Source organism: Oxyura jamaicensis, chromosome 1, assembly GCF_011077185.1.
Source record: "Oxyura jamaicensis isolate SHBP4307 breed ruddy duck chromosome 1, BPBGC_Ojam_1.0, whole genome shotgun sequence".
Taxonomy (NCBI): domain Eukaryota; kingdom Metazoa; phylum Chordata; class Aves; order Anseriformes; family Anatidae; genus Oxyura; species Oxyura jamaicensis.
The window spans coordinates 174,842,463-174,855,050 of record NC_048893.1 but is presented as its reverse complement, the minus strand read 5'-3'; the positions used below and the strand labels follow the sequence as shown (position 1 = coordinate 174,855,050).

Below are 12,588 nucleotides of genomic sequence, written 5' to 3'. Positions count from 1 at the left end.
TCCAGGAACACAAAGCTTTATTCACCTATTTACTCATTAAAATGCCCCAGCCTCATTAGCATTGTCATAACACTACAGATCCCACTACCAGTGGGTGTGCACGCACATGCACACTAAATGTATACGCACAGAAACACATACAGTACACCTGAATCTAACAATTACACAGATCAAACAGAAAAATACATTACAGCAAACTAAAAAATGACTGATACCAACTGTAGTGCTATCAGCATGCAAATTCCATGAGCTCTGTTCCTTTTGTAACTGCATCTACAAGTGAAAGACTTATACGTAAGCTACACAGTTAGGCAGTTAAACTGGTTGCACAAAGTGACTCAGAACTGGCACTCTTTTCCTGTGTGCTTAATTTTTTAGTTAAGACTAAACAAAAACATCAACACATGGATATACATTCATAATTATGGTACCAAGAAAGAAAACCAACAATGCCTGCAATTAACACATCATCCTGAAATTATTCCTATTGAATTAAGGGGATGTTGTCAACATGAAATCTAATCAAATTGGGAAAAAGAAAATCATCAATCATCAATACAGTTTCTGTATAACTTGTTACCCCAGTGTCATTATTTACCATCCTACACCTCCATCTGCTTTCTTTCGTATCAAAAGAAAATTCTGTGCCTCTGTTGCTGTATAAAACAATGGGAGGGAAAGAAGAAGTGTGAGTTAAAGAAGTGCTGGCAAAGCGCATTAAACAAAGAGGGAATGCCAGGCACTTTGATGCCAAACTAAGAACCTGCACTCCTATGCAGTTAAAGGAGACTGCAGAGAAAGATTCATTCTGTTCTCTGAATTACTTCCGATTCCAAAAAGAGAGCCTAAATTCTTCATTAGATGCCTACAAGCCAGTGGGTGTGAAAACCACCTTTCCCTGCTATGTTTTCCAGTTGCAATAACCTTAGTATTATACTACTTTAAAAAAAAGTGGAAGCATGACTTTTACATTAAGCAGTGTTTCTTTCAGATATAAATCCCAAAGTAAAATCTATGTGCAGAAAGCCTGGCTAGAAGACAATAAAAATCTTATTAGCCATGCTATCTTTCTACTACAACTCATCCCAAATATAACAGCCCTGCTGGCCTATGCCACGCTACATTAAGAATTAAGCTCAGTCTACTTTTTCAACAGCCTCCATCCCCCCAACATAAAGAAAGCATTTTCCATTACTTACCGCTACCGTGTGCAAAGCCCTGGCTGGCACAAAAATTTATTCAGTTAATGAAAAATGGAGAACAAACTCGTGTGTCAGCCAGGACAGGACACCAAAAGGACGTATTTACCCTTCAACCTCCAGTCAACTAGAAACTACTCAACAGGTACGTGGTTTCATTGATGTTCAAATGCAACAGGTGAAACGGTTAGTGTGAGAATTGCGTGCTTCAGAGTTAGAAGAGCAGCGTATTAGATGGCAGGAAAGTTATTTCTTCAGCTTTCTCTTCCAGAATGGAAGAGGAGAAACTTGACATGCTTCCCATTACTTTTCCCATTATCTTTAGAAACCTGAGAATTCCACGACTGTTCACTTTTATTTTCATGGGGCTTTTTTTCCTGTGTTTTACAAAGGAACCACGGCACAATTTTAAAAAACATGTAGTCTCTATTATTCCTAAAAACAGGCACAGTTGCCACGTTAAAGTATACAACAGTACTGCTTATTGGACTTGCAATATAAAAAAATCCTTTCCTAAACAAAATAAAACAGAAAATTATAGGAAATCTTTATTTGTTCCAGGCAAGTCAACTAGGTATTTTTTAAATTAGCCTGTTAAACAGCAATGACAACAGATATTCATTTAAAAGATCAGAAGAGGGAAAAGACATTTCTGTGCAACAGAATTATTTAGCTGTTCTTAAAAAGGAATGGATAAAGAAGTTAGGTGAGCAGCAAAAGACAGTCAAATGCATTCCAAACAAAAATAAAGAACTTGTCAGATACATCTGGAATTGCCCTTAATAAAAGAACTTTTGTTTTTTTCTCTCAGAGAAGATAAGAACAAAGCAAGAGATTAGAACAAGCATACAGGTCATTGCAGGTGAACATAAAATAAACCCAGAACTTTTGCTAGCACATGAAGGGAGGACACTGTCATCCCGTTCTGTAGCCAGCAACTGTTTAGTACCTCTAGTTTTCTTAAGGTCCAGGGAAATTTCCTTAATGGTGAAATCAGTGTGGAAAGGAGCAATTTGTTCACGAAGAATCAAAAGGTGTTTTATTAAGAAAAGCTGTCCATCAACCTGGGTCTACAGCACAAGGAAAAAAAAATATTACATGTAAAAAGCAACCATTAAATGAACAGCACAATTTCAACACCTTCATTTTTTTTTTAGTTACCTTTCTGCAACGAAATTAATACTGATAATTTTACAAACAAGCTTTTTGTATTAGTCTGTAGTGCCATTAACTACATTTTAGGATCAAGACCCACTTTTGTACTGCTCTGAATACATTGCTCTACAAAAGCTGACTTTACTCCTATTTCTTAGAAGACCGGGATTATATTCTGTTATATTTCTAAATTTCTAAATTAGGTACAGGTATCCATTATTTGAAAGACACAAACTTATTCTTCATAAAAGCCAGGAATTATGTCATATATTTCATATGATTTAGGTTGAAGAATATGAAATTGTAAGGTGTTTTTTTTTTCCATCATTAAGATGATTTTAAAAAGCCAAAAAGACAGATAATCAAGGTTATTACAGAAACATTAACTTTGCTACCGTGCAAAGGTCTTACGAGGCATTTTTCTCATATCATTAAACACAAAGCTTAGTTAATTTCTATCCTGCATGGCAAGGATATAAAGAATAAACCAAGGCCAAGTTCACACCACCAAGATGATCGGTTTTGCACTGCTTGTTATTTTAGCCATGCTTTATACTGCAAGCAGTTTTTAATCTTTCAAGTTCATGGCTCATTGAGGTAAATGAAAGAGGATTCAAGAAGCTGTATTTGCCTTTGCAAGCTGGAAAATAACTTTCCTTGATATAATGTTAAATGAAAGAGTAAAGAAAATAGGTTTAAATCTACAGTTTTACCAAATGGAAGTGTTCACTAAAAATACATGGTGCAGTGGTTTCTTAAGGCTTTTTTTTTCTTATATGCAGAATTTCGTCAGATAATGTTATATTAACATGCACCAACAGCAAACTGGTACAGATCCTAGTCCCGGCCCAGTCTGTTCAGGGCTCACTGTGGGATCAGTTTCATGCTCTGACCTGATACACAATGCTGGAATTAATCTGTATAAATCTGAGTCATTTACATAAGAAATAGTTACATGCTCAAGCAAAAGGAAAATGTGGCTTGAATTTCTTTTTACAGGTGCTACATGTAAAACTCATTTTTCATGAGACACTCAAATACTTCAAAATAATTCTTCATTTCTAATAGCAACTATTTTTTTTCACTACTAAGTATTTACTGCTTACAGAAATCCACCAGGTTTATCCTATCAGAGTTTTGTTTTTTGGTTTTTAATAAATTTGCTTTCTGGCTGTAAGGAATTAGTAAATACTACAGTATTTGCATTAAAGGAACTGCAACAGAAAAAAAACACACAGGTTTACTCCAATTAAAGGAGCATGTAAGGTAAAAATGACTTGATAAAACTGCATCAAATTCTGAACAACACACACGAGATCAAAGCTTTTGATTAATAGATAGTTCTGAGCAGAAAATACTTAACAAAATTTGCCAGTGAAGTTAATACTTGGAAAGATCTTTGAAAACTCCAAGAAAAGAAGCAGAAAAAAAAGAGAAAAGAGTAACAGGAAAATTGGTAGCAGGATAGACTTCCAGCATTATTTTTATTCAGGCATCACTTGACTGAATTCACATGAGTTACAGCAGCCTGTAAACATGATTGCTGTGATTTGTATTTCACCTTTTCAGATAGGTTTGCATGTTTTAGAATACATTAATCAGCTAGCAATTCCATCAAGTCTCTAGGGTCAGAGCCACATGATTTCAATAAGATTTCAATGGAATTTGGAACAGCTACTTCATGGCTTTACACATACATGGGGAAAAGAAAAAAAGGAGAAAAAAAACACCCTATCCCAAACGCACAGACTCTGACCTTGTTTTTGCTGATAGAATCAGCAGCTCCCAGCAGTGAGTGGATGCAGGCAGATAAGGCCTCTTGCGATAATCCCTGAAACACTGCCCTCTGCAGGGAAGAAGAAATCAGATGAAAAAAAAGTGTTAGCAAAGCTTAAGCAGAATTTAGACTTGTGGCTTGTGAAGGTTATGCTTACCAGCACACAAAACTCCTGATTAGTTAGTTACAAACACACTGACAAATGCAATACAATAGAATAAAGCCTCGATACACAAAAGTTTGCTACAGCACTTAAACTGGATACAGGTCTACAGTAAATGTATGCCCATGTCCACCACCCTCCAGTTCTCGATTTGTACCTGGGTCACTGACACCGCCTGTCAAGGTAACTGCCTGTGTCTGCAACTTCAACTCGCAACAGACACGAGATAATCTGAGTGAGGTGTTTCAAAGCAAAGTCAAATTACTTTGTGTTTGGGACAGGTCAGCAAGCAAATGTGACGGCTGCCATGGCCCAGGTAACACACAAGAACTCAAGCTGCAGGAGTGAGATCCCATGGTTGAGCCAGCCCTACGAACACAGCCAGCCTCTCTCAGCACTCCCATGCAGTATGTGACAGCCCTGACTGCCCTGGGAGCTGCCAATACCACTTCATTTATTTCTTATTTTATTTAGAGGGTGCTGGCAAGGCTTATCAACTCTGCTAGTGTGAGAACAAGCTCTTCGTGAGCTATGCAAGCAATTCAAAAGTGACTTCTCCAAGGGTCTAGCCAGAAACAATGACACATACTTATTTATGTTTAATGAGATTAATATATTACGAGAGAAAAGTATTAATATTCTCCAGTTTCTTTTTAAGTAAATGGCATCTCGGTAGCTGTTGCACTTAAAGATATGTTGAAATGCATTAAGCATGTATTAAGTAAGACAGAATACATACAGAGAAACAAAACCACTCACGTTACGTTTCTCAAAGACTTACTAGCTGTTAGGTGACAGACGAAAGTCAGACTTTAAAGTGCAAATCTCAAAATACTTGTGAAGTAAATAACACATTTGTTTCTCTCAGACATGAGGATTCCTACTGTCATAAACTCTGGATAATTTAAACATTGTTTGGTACGACAGTTTCCTACTTTTTCAAAGATGTGCGACACAAAAAAATTGGGAACATTTTCAAAATGTAGAAGCAGCAGAGCCAGCATTTTTAAGACCAGAAACATCACCCAGTCTGACGTGCTGAAAGGTACCTATAGCAAAAACCACGTTCACCCAGTGATTTCAGCAATAAGATCATTCTGTATAATTGAGCCTGAGTTCTCTGTTCTTTCCTGTCTCGTTCACTCCTCAGTTTTGGTGTGGTAAATGACTTAAGCATCCGATACTAAAATATCTCCATAGTAGCAAAAGGAATGGACATACAAACAGCATTTTTTTTTTCTAATTCCACAAAATTCCAAAATTGCCTTGGAAATAATGACCAAAATTTGTCAGTTCATGTTTTACATAAAGATATCACCAGACAGCCTAATAAGAGATAAGAGGAGCCAGTAACTGTCCATTCCTCTTATATAAAAATATTCAGAACCGGTACTATAAACTTCATAACTTCCCTTAAAACATTAGATAAAGAAATTTTTGCATACATCTATACATCTGTACAGTTTGGAGAGACACACGAGAGTCCTTCTGACGGTGGGATACCACATTCCATGCAGATCTGCTGGTGAAATCGTGGACTGGTGCCTGGGATTAAGGGATTCCGCTGAACCTATTTAAAAGTCAAATGCACACATGAAAAACTTACCCATCTGTCCTTTCATCTGCAATATCAACTGCACTTCATACTGACTCCACGGTAACGTGACATACTGCACCCAAACAGGCTACCTTTTCTCTTTCTGAACTAGTTTACTGATGTGTACAGAGCACACAGCTGTGAAAGACCCAGTTTTGCTTTCAGCAATGGCCCAGCTCAATCGTTTTTAATGAATTAGTTTTACAGGCAGGTCTCTAGCGGCTCCCCCTCCTTAACTCAACAGCTGCAACGGTCAAACAATTACTGGAGGTGTAGAAGGAAAATACAAATAGTTAGTGATCATGAAACCACAAGAGATGCTCAGAAAAAAAAAAAAAAAAGAAAGAAAGAAAAAAAAAGGAAAAAAACACATTCCATAGATTTTACTTCTTCATGCTTTCTTTTCTGCTGGGGACGATCCTACATGGATTAAAGAGCTGTAGGAAGCGTAGGGTTTGAACATTATGTTAATACCCTCAAAAACAATGGCAAAAACATTCCAGGGAGGTGGGCAGGGGTAGGATTGTAAAAATAAGCCCCTCCTCCTGGGTAACCTCTGTAATACCTCTGGATGCTCAAGATGGATTCTCACAACACCTGACAGACAGAAGTCTTGCATTATTTTTGTTTTCTCCCAAAATCTTGGGAAACAGCTAAGTCAATAGCATCGTAACTCAGACTGCCATCAGTAGCCATTCAAAAAAATAAAAAATTTTGAAGTTTTACCTAATGATGGAATAAGCACTTGCGTGGTGCTTATTTGATCAGTGTGGGAATTGTCTAAATTAAATCAGCAATATCTTTCTTCCTTTTGCAACAACATATTTATTGTCACAGTAATTAGAAGGCCCGTAAGACCTTAGCTATCAGGCTGAGGATCCTAGGCTACTTTTTAGTCACTTCAGCTACTCCTGCAGGCACTGAAGTGGGAGTAAGGCACTCCAAAGGGCAAATAATCCCAGTTATCTCAGGCACTTATCTTGTAATGGGATGAATTACACCACATAGGTTCCGTCCTTCTCCTGACCGCAGGTGGGGTTTACAGGGCTTGTTAATGCCGCACGCTTGGCATGAGGCAAGAGGGACTCGCTCTGCTCTTAATAGCATTTGTGGAGTCCAGCTAGAAACAGCCAGAAAGATCTTCTGGAAAACATATGGGACTACAGGAAACATAACACTATACCGTCCTGAGCAGCGATAAAATAAAGGAAGAAATTCTTCATGGGCCTTCGGCAAAAATTTAAAGGGTCGTAACACTTATCGCTGGTATTAAAAGAACTGGGTTTCATGGAATACACTTCCAGTTCACTGTAATTTACAGACACACAGCTCACGTTTAAAAAGTCAAGGACTACACCAAGAATTATTGTAACAGCTAAAACTACTAACTGATTTCAGTAAGTGGAAAAGCATTCAAAGAAAGAACTAGCCTTCCCAGTTAAAGGCACACACAAAAACACTCCTAAATGTTAAAAGCATTAATTTAAAAGACACGCCTGACACCAAGGCCACCTTTTTTATCTTAGCACAGCTGAGAAACATCATCTTTTAAGCATCCATCTTGACGTCAGAGCTACTTTGCAGTAAAGAACACTGAAGCTCCACTTTGTCCAAAGAACAATAATTATACACAACTACAAAAATAATTGCTTCAAAGAATGGGTTGAGTTGAGAGCACAAGGAAACACCACAGCCACTGAAGGAACAAGAATAAGTTGTTCTTCTTTCAAAAAAAAGTGTTAAGAACTCCAAGGCAAAGCTCTCCCCTCAAAATCTTTAGGGAAACAGCCCTTTAAGATACATGCAAGTTTCTCACTGATGGTTCAAGTTAATGCTCACTCTCTGTGAGCTTTACGTGTTCATTTGACAACGTGAGATATATTTCATACCAGACTTCACTAAACTGCAGGACTCGGGATCCTCTAGCCGGACATCTGAAAATGAAGCTTCAGATGGCAGCTTCTTCTGTTCATCTTTTAAGCTCTGGGCGATTTGCTGCAGAGGAAGACACACCACAAAAAGTTATACATAGATATATAGATATAATATATATATATATTATTTAAGCAGTATTATGCTTTGATTACGATAGAGCAAAGAGTACTAAATTGGAAAAGGAGTCAGCTATACTGACTGTCACCAGTATTTCAAAGAAATAAAAATGAAGTAAAGACAGCTGTTTCCAAAACAGTAAATGAAATGTTAGAGTACAAACTTCAGATTCACAAGCACTGAACTCATCTCTGTAAAGCACTGCTCTTTCCACTTTGCCTGTTTTTACTGATCTCTAAAGATTAACCAGTCACAACACCTAAAAAGAGAAGCTCAAAATAGGGGAACCCAACCCAACACTTAATTGGATTTCATACAGATAATCTCTGTGACGGCTTTATTCCTACGAATGTTACATGCAGATGGTCCTGAAGTGCTCCCTAGTTTACTCCCTGCAGGAGTCCAAGAAAAAGCTTTCCGCTAACATTACTCAACACTTGCACGCTTCAACCTTTTCCCACCCACCACTTGGTCTGCTTCACAGCAACTACAGGCAGCAAGAATGAGCAGAGGACTTCATTAATATTTGAGCAGAACAGCACAAGAAATACTTCTGCCCCATGCTTTTAACATTTTAATAATTAATTTACTCAGACAGAAGGTCTCTAAATAGTAAGGTTTTGAGGTTTAAAAGCAATCAAACAGCAAAATGAGTCCCAAACCAGGTAAAAAACAGTCTTAGGAGGACAAATGAAAAACAGCATGCTGCCCTCTGTAGAATGAGCTGTAAAGCATACCTCCTTTCTCTTACTAATGAATGGCCAGAGGACTCGTTAGAAAATTGCAAAAGCACTGGTTGATAGGGGAAGAGCAACTGACATCATTTGTCTGCATTTGTGCAAAGCATTTGACACTTGACACTGTCCCACACAATATCCTTGTCTCCAAGTTGGAGAGACATGGATTTGATGGATGGACCACTCGGTGGGTAAGGACTTGGCTGGATGCTCACACTCTAAGAGTTGTGGTCAGTGGCTCAATGTCCAGGTGGAGATCAGTGACGAGTGGTGTTCCTCAGGGGCCAGTACTGGGACTGGCGCTGTTTAACATCTTTGTTGGTGACATGGACAGTGGGATCCAGTGCACGCTCAGTACATTTGCGGATGGCACCAAACTGAGTGGTGAGGTTGACATGCTGCAGGGAAGAGATGCCAGCCAGAGGGACCTGGGCCTCTGCAAACCCCATGAGATTCAACGAGGCCAATGTGCAAGGTCCTGCATCTGGGCTGGAGCAATCCCAAGCACAAGTCCAGTCTGGGTGGAGAATGGACTGAGAGCAGCCCTGACAAGGACCTGGAGGTGTTGGTTGAACTTGACACAAGCCGTCAATGTGTGCTTGCAGCCCAGAAAGCCACCTGTATACTGGGCTGCACCAAAAATGGTGTGACCAGCAGGGTGAGGGAGGTGATTCTCCCCCTCTGCTCTGCTCTCATGAGACCCCACCTGGAGTGCTGCGTTCAGCTCTGGGGCCCTCAATATAAGAAGGAGGTGGACCTACTACAGCAAGTCCAGAGGAGGGCCATGAAGATGATCAAGGGGCTGGAGCACCTCTCCTATAAAGACTGGCTGAGAGAGTTGGGGTTGTTCAGCCTGGAGAAAAAAAAGCTCTGGGGAGAACTTCAAGCAGCTTTAGAGTGCCTGAAGGGGGCTTGCAGGAAAGGTGGGGAGGGACTTTTTGTCAGGGGGTGTAGGGATAGGGCAAGGGAGAATGGCTTTTAACTAAAAGGGCAAATTTGGATTAGATGTTAGGAAGAAATTCTTCACTCAGAGGGCGGTGAGGCATTCGCACAGGCTGCCCAGAGAAGCTGTGGATGCCCCATCCCTGGAGGTGTTCAAGGCCAGGCTGGATGGGGCTTTTTTGGGGACACCTGGAGGTGTCCCTGCCCACGGCACAGGGGTTGCAACTAGGTGATCTTTAAGGTCCCTTCCAACCCAAACCATTCCGTGATTCTATGAAAATAAGGCTTTATGTAAGCAAATAACGCAGAAATCCAGCCAAAGGAAGGTATAGCTAACATCAGAAAATTATCACAATCATTTTTTCATTGAGTTATATTCACTCAGATTTAGTGAAAATATTGCACTGCCAACAGTCATACTGGTAAAACTTCTGACCACTTGCTACCCTGAATGAAGGGATCCCATTTAGCTACATATGGTGTGGTGGGCTACATATTTAAATATCCCATTTAGCTACATATGGTGTGGAGGTTTCTCACTGTGTTTGTCTGTTTAGAGGCAAAAATTGAACACAGTAAGGTAGAGTTCTACAATGTTAATGTCTTCCAGCCAAAGAAATACACACTTATATGTATACATATACATAAAACACAGAAGCTTTAGAGCTAAGTAACGATCTGATTCCAAAGTTAAACAACAGCTTCTCTACTGACTCATCAGCTGCAATTAAGTCCTATGATTTTCTGAGGACCACCAGCTGTGCTGGTAGATAATGGAAAGCAGAATGGACCAATGAAATCTGCATCTTGCCAATCCATGCTGGAATTATCATTCTTTGCCAGCTCCATCCTTTGACAGCGAGGGAGCCTCATTATGAAATGAATAGCAACAGTTATTTTGGGCGATTTTTGTCACGCTTAATCCCTTCCAAGTAACGCTACCTTCCAGTTGCGTATCAAATACACATTCCTCTAGCCAAAAAAAAACAGTTTAAAGTCTTTCATTGGACACTTTATTAATCTTGTGAGCACTCTCATTTTCAATATTTCATCTATGTAGTATTGACCTCTCAAACTAAGTAGAGTTAGTCTGATTCCTTTCAATAGGAACATTGAGTCGAAGGGATTGGAACGACTGCTAAAATGGCTAATACTGGTAAGAACTTGAAAAAGGTGACAGGAAACTACTGATGGCATGTTAAATTGTCTCAAGGCAAAACCAAGTCACCCCATATATCATCTGTGCACAGCATACCCACATTCATACCAAACACTAGTTGACCAGTAGTTCTGAAAACAAACCTGGAGCTAACTGTGCTTGCCTAAAGCTTCTCTTCAACTCCAGCTCAACTGAACAACACCGAGTAACACCTACTAGTTTTGAAAGTAAATAAAAATTTACTGTTATGAGGGAAAATTTACAAGTTTAGATAAAACTGGTAACTGTGAGAACTATCACCAGTTTTATTGAGCGTGACATAAAGTGCTTTCTGACATCTAGTTTAGGGTCATAATTTAATCAGCAGGTGCCTCTTCAATAGTGCCAGTAATACTAAATACACCTAAAAAAGAGAAAATCCCATCTGCAATCCCCATACCATACAAATGTATACACTGCATATAAAAGGAAAACCAAATCAAGGACAATAAAAGCTGATCGTATACCTCCATCATTTCCAACTTGTCAGGATATGCAAGATCCCCCGGAGCAGGTTTGTAGCCTATGATGTCAGTCTGAATGTAGATGTGTGTCCTATAGACAAGACGCTCTTGTACATCTTCTAACATCTGCTTGACACCAGCAGCAAACGCACCCAGTTGTTCAGCTTATAAAGAAAAGGAAAAAAAAGAAAAAAATGTGAATTTCATTACATAGCAAGTTTATGGCTGCAGAAGTTTAAGCATCACATATAGAACTGTTACAAAATTGATTGCCACAGAAGGCAGACTATTTTTGGACTAGTGGCATGCAGACAAATTTGTGACAAAGGAGGAATTGCTCCATATTGCATATTGAACTCCATATTGCAGTCATTGTAGCTCTCCAAATTTGTATCACATGTGAAAACGTCATCTCCCCACTCACAGCATCAGATACAATGTCAAGAGTTAAGAGTTCTGCTTACTTAAGGCTGGCATTTCTGCCTGGATACCAGACCTATGTGCTTTGTTTTTGTCACAGCCAACGCCAGCAGTATGACTACTGAGAGCTGACAAGCTAACTCACCTACCTTCCCAACAGAGGAGATGATTCAAAGCAGCTCAAGTCCAGCTTCAGAACTATTGTATCAGCCTGAGTTTAACAGTAGTCCATCACTTCTTAAGATTAGCCTAAAGACTATGTTACACTTTTTTTCCTCGTTCCCAATAGTGTTACAATCTTGCTTCCAGGAAAATGAACAATCCTTCATGATAAGGGCACAGTTCAGAGACAAAGAGCTACCCTGTTATATACCAGCTACCAAGTATGATTGCTATTTATCGCTTGGTGCAAGGCTAAGACTGTGAAATTATTCCATCACACGCTGGTAATGAGAACGGGAATGAGTTACCAGGTATTCCTGATGGTCAGCCCACTTCTAATAAAACATGGACACTCAACACTTAAAACTCCAAAACCTGACAACTCCACTGCTGAAGTTCCAATTTCTAACCTGGGAACCACTATGTCGAGGAAAATGAACAAAAATCGGGTATACATGTTGATAAAACAAAAGGAATACAGAAAGCTGTATGGATGCTGCATCAGCAGAGCCAAATGAAGCACTTTACTCATTTGAAAAGACTCATTTATATCAGTCTTGGAGCTCGGCATTTGCTGGGTGAACGGTTGCTTGTATCTGTACAATCTACTGAAAATGGGGCTCTATAACATCAGAACATTAATTTAAGTGAAGATAAAACACAGAGCCATAAAATACAGACCTTTCTATTATAAACAAAAAAGCCATCATTTATTTAAAATA

At 39.2% G+C, this 12,588-nt stretch overlaps 1 protein-coding gene across 1 annotated transcript in view; it reads right to left on the bottom strand.

The window, feature by feature from the left end:
- COG3 (component of oligomeric golgi complex 3) overlaps positions 1-12,588 on the bottom strand; it is a 31,476-nt gene that overhangs the window by 7,133 nt on the left and 11,755 nt on the right. Inside the window, exons 13-17 of the mRNA XM_035322713.1 lie at positions 11,288-11,448; positions 7,781-7,886; positions 5,740-5,864; positions 4,111-4,200; positions 2,149-2,269 (exon numbers count right to left, since the gene is read on the bottom strand). Of these exons, the coding sequence (XP_035178604.1) occupies positions 2,149-2,269; positions 4,111-4,200; positions 5,740-5,864; positions 7,781-7,886; positions 11,288-11,448 (603 nt within the window). The remainder of the gene's footprint in view (positions 1-2,148; positions 2,270-4,110; positions 4,201-5,739; positions 5,865-7,780; positions 7,887-11,287; positions 11,449-12,588) is intronic.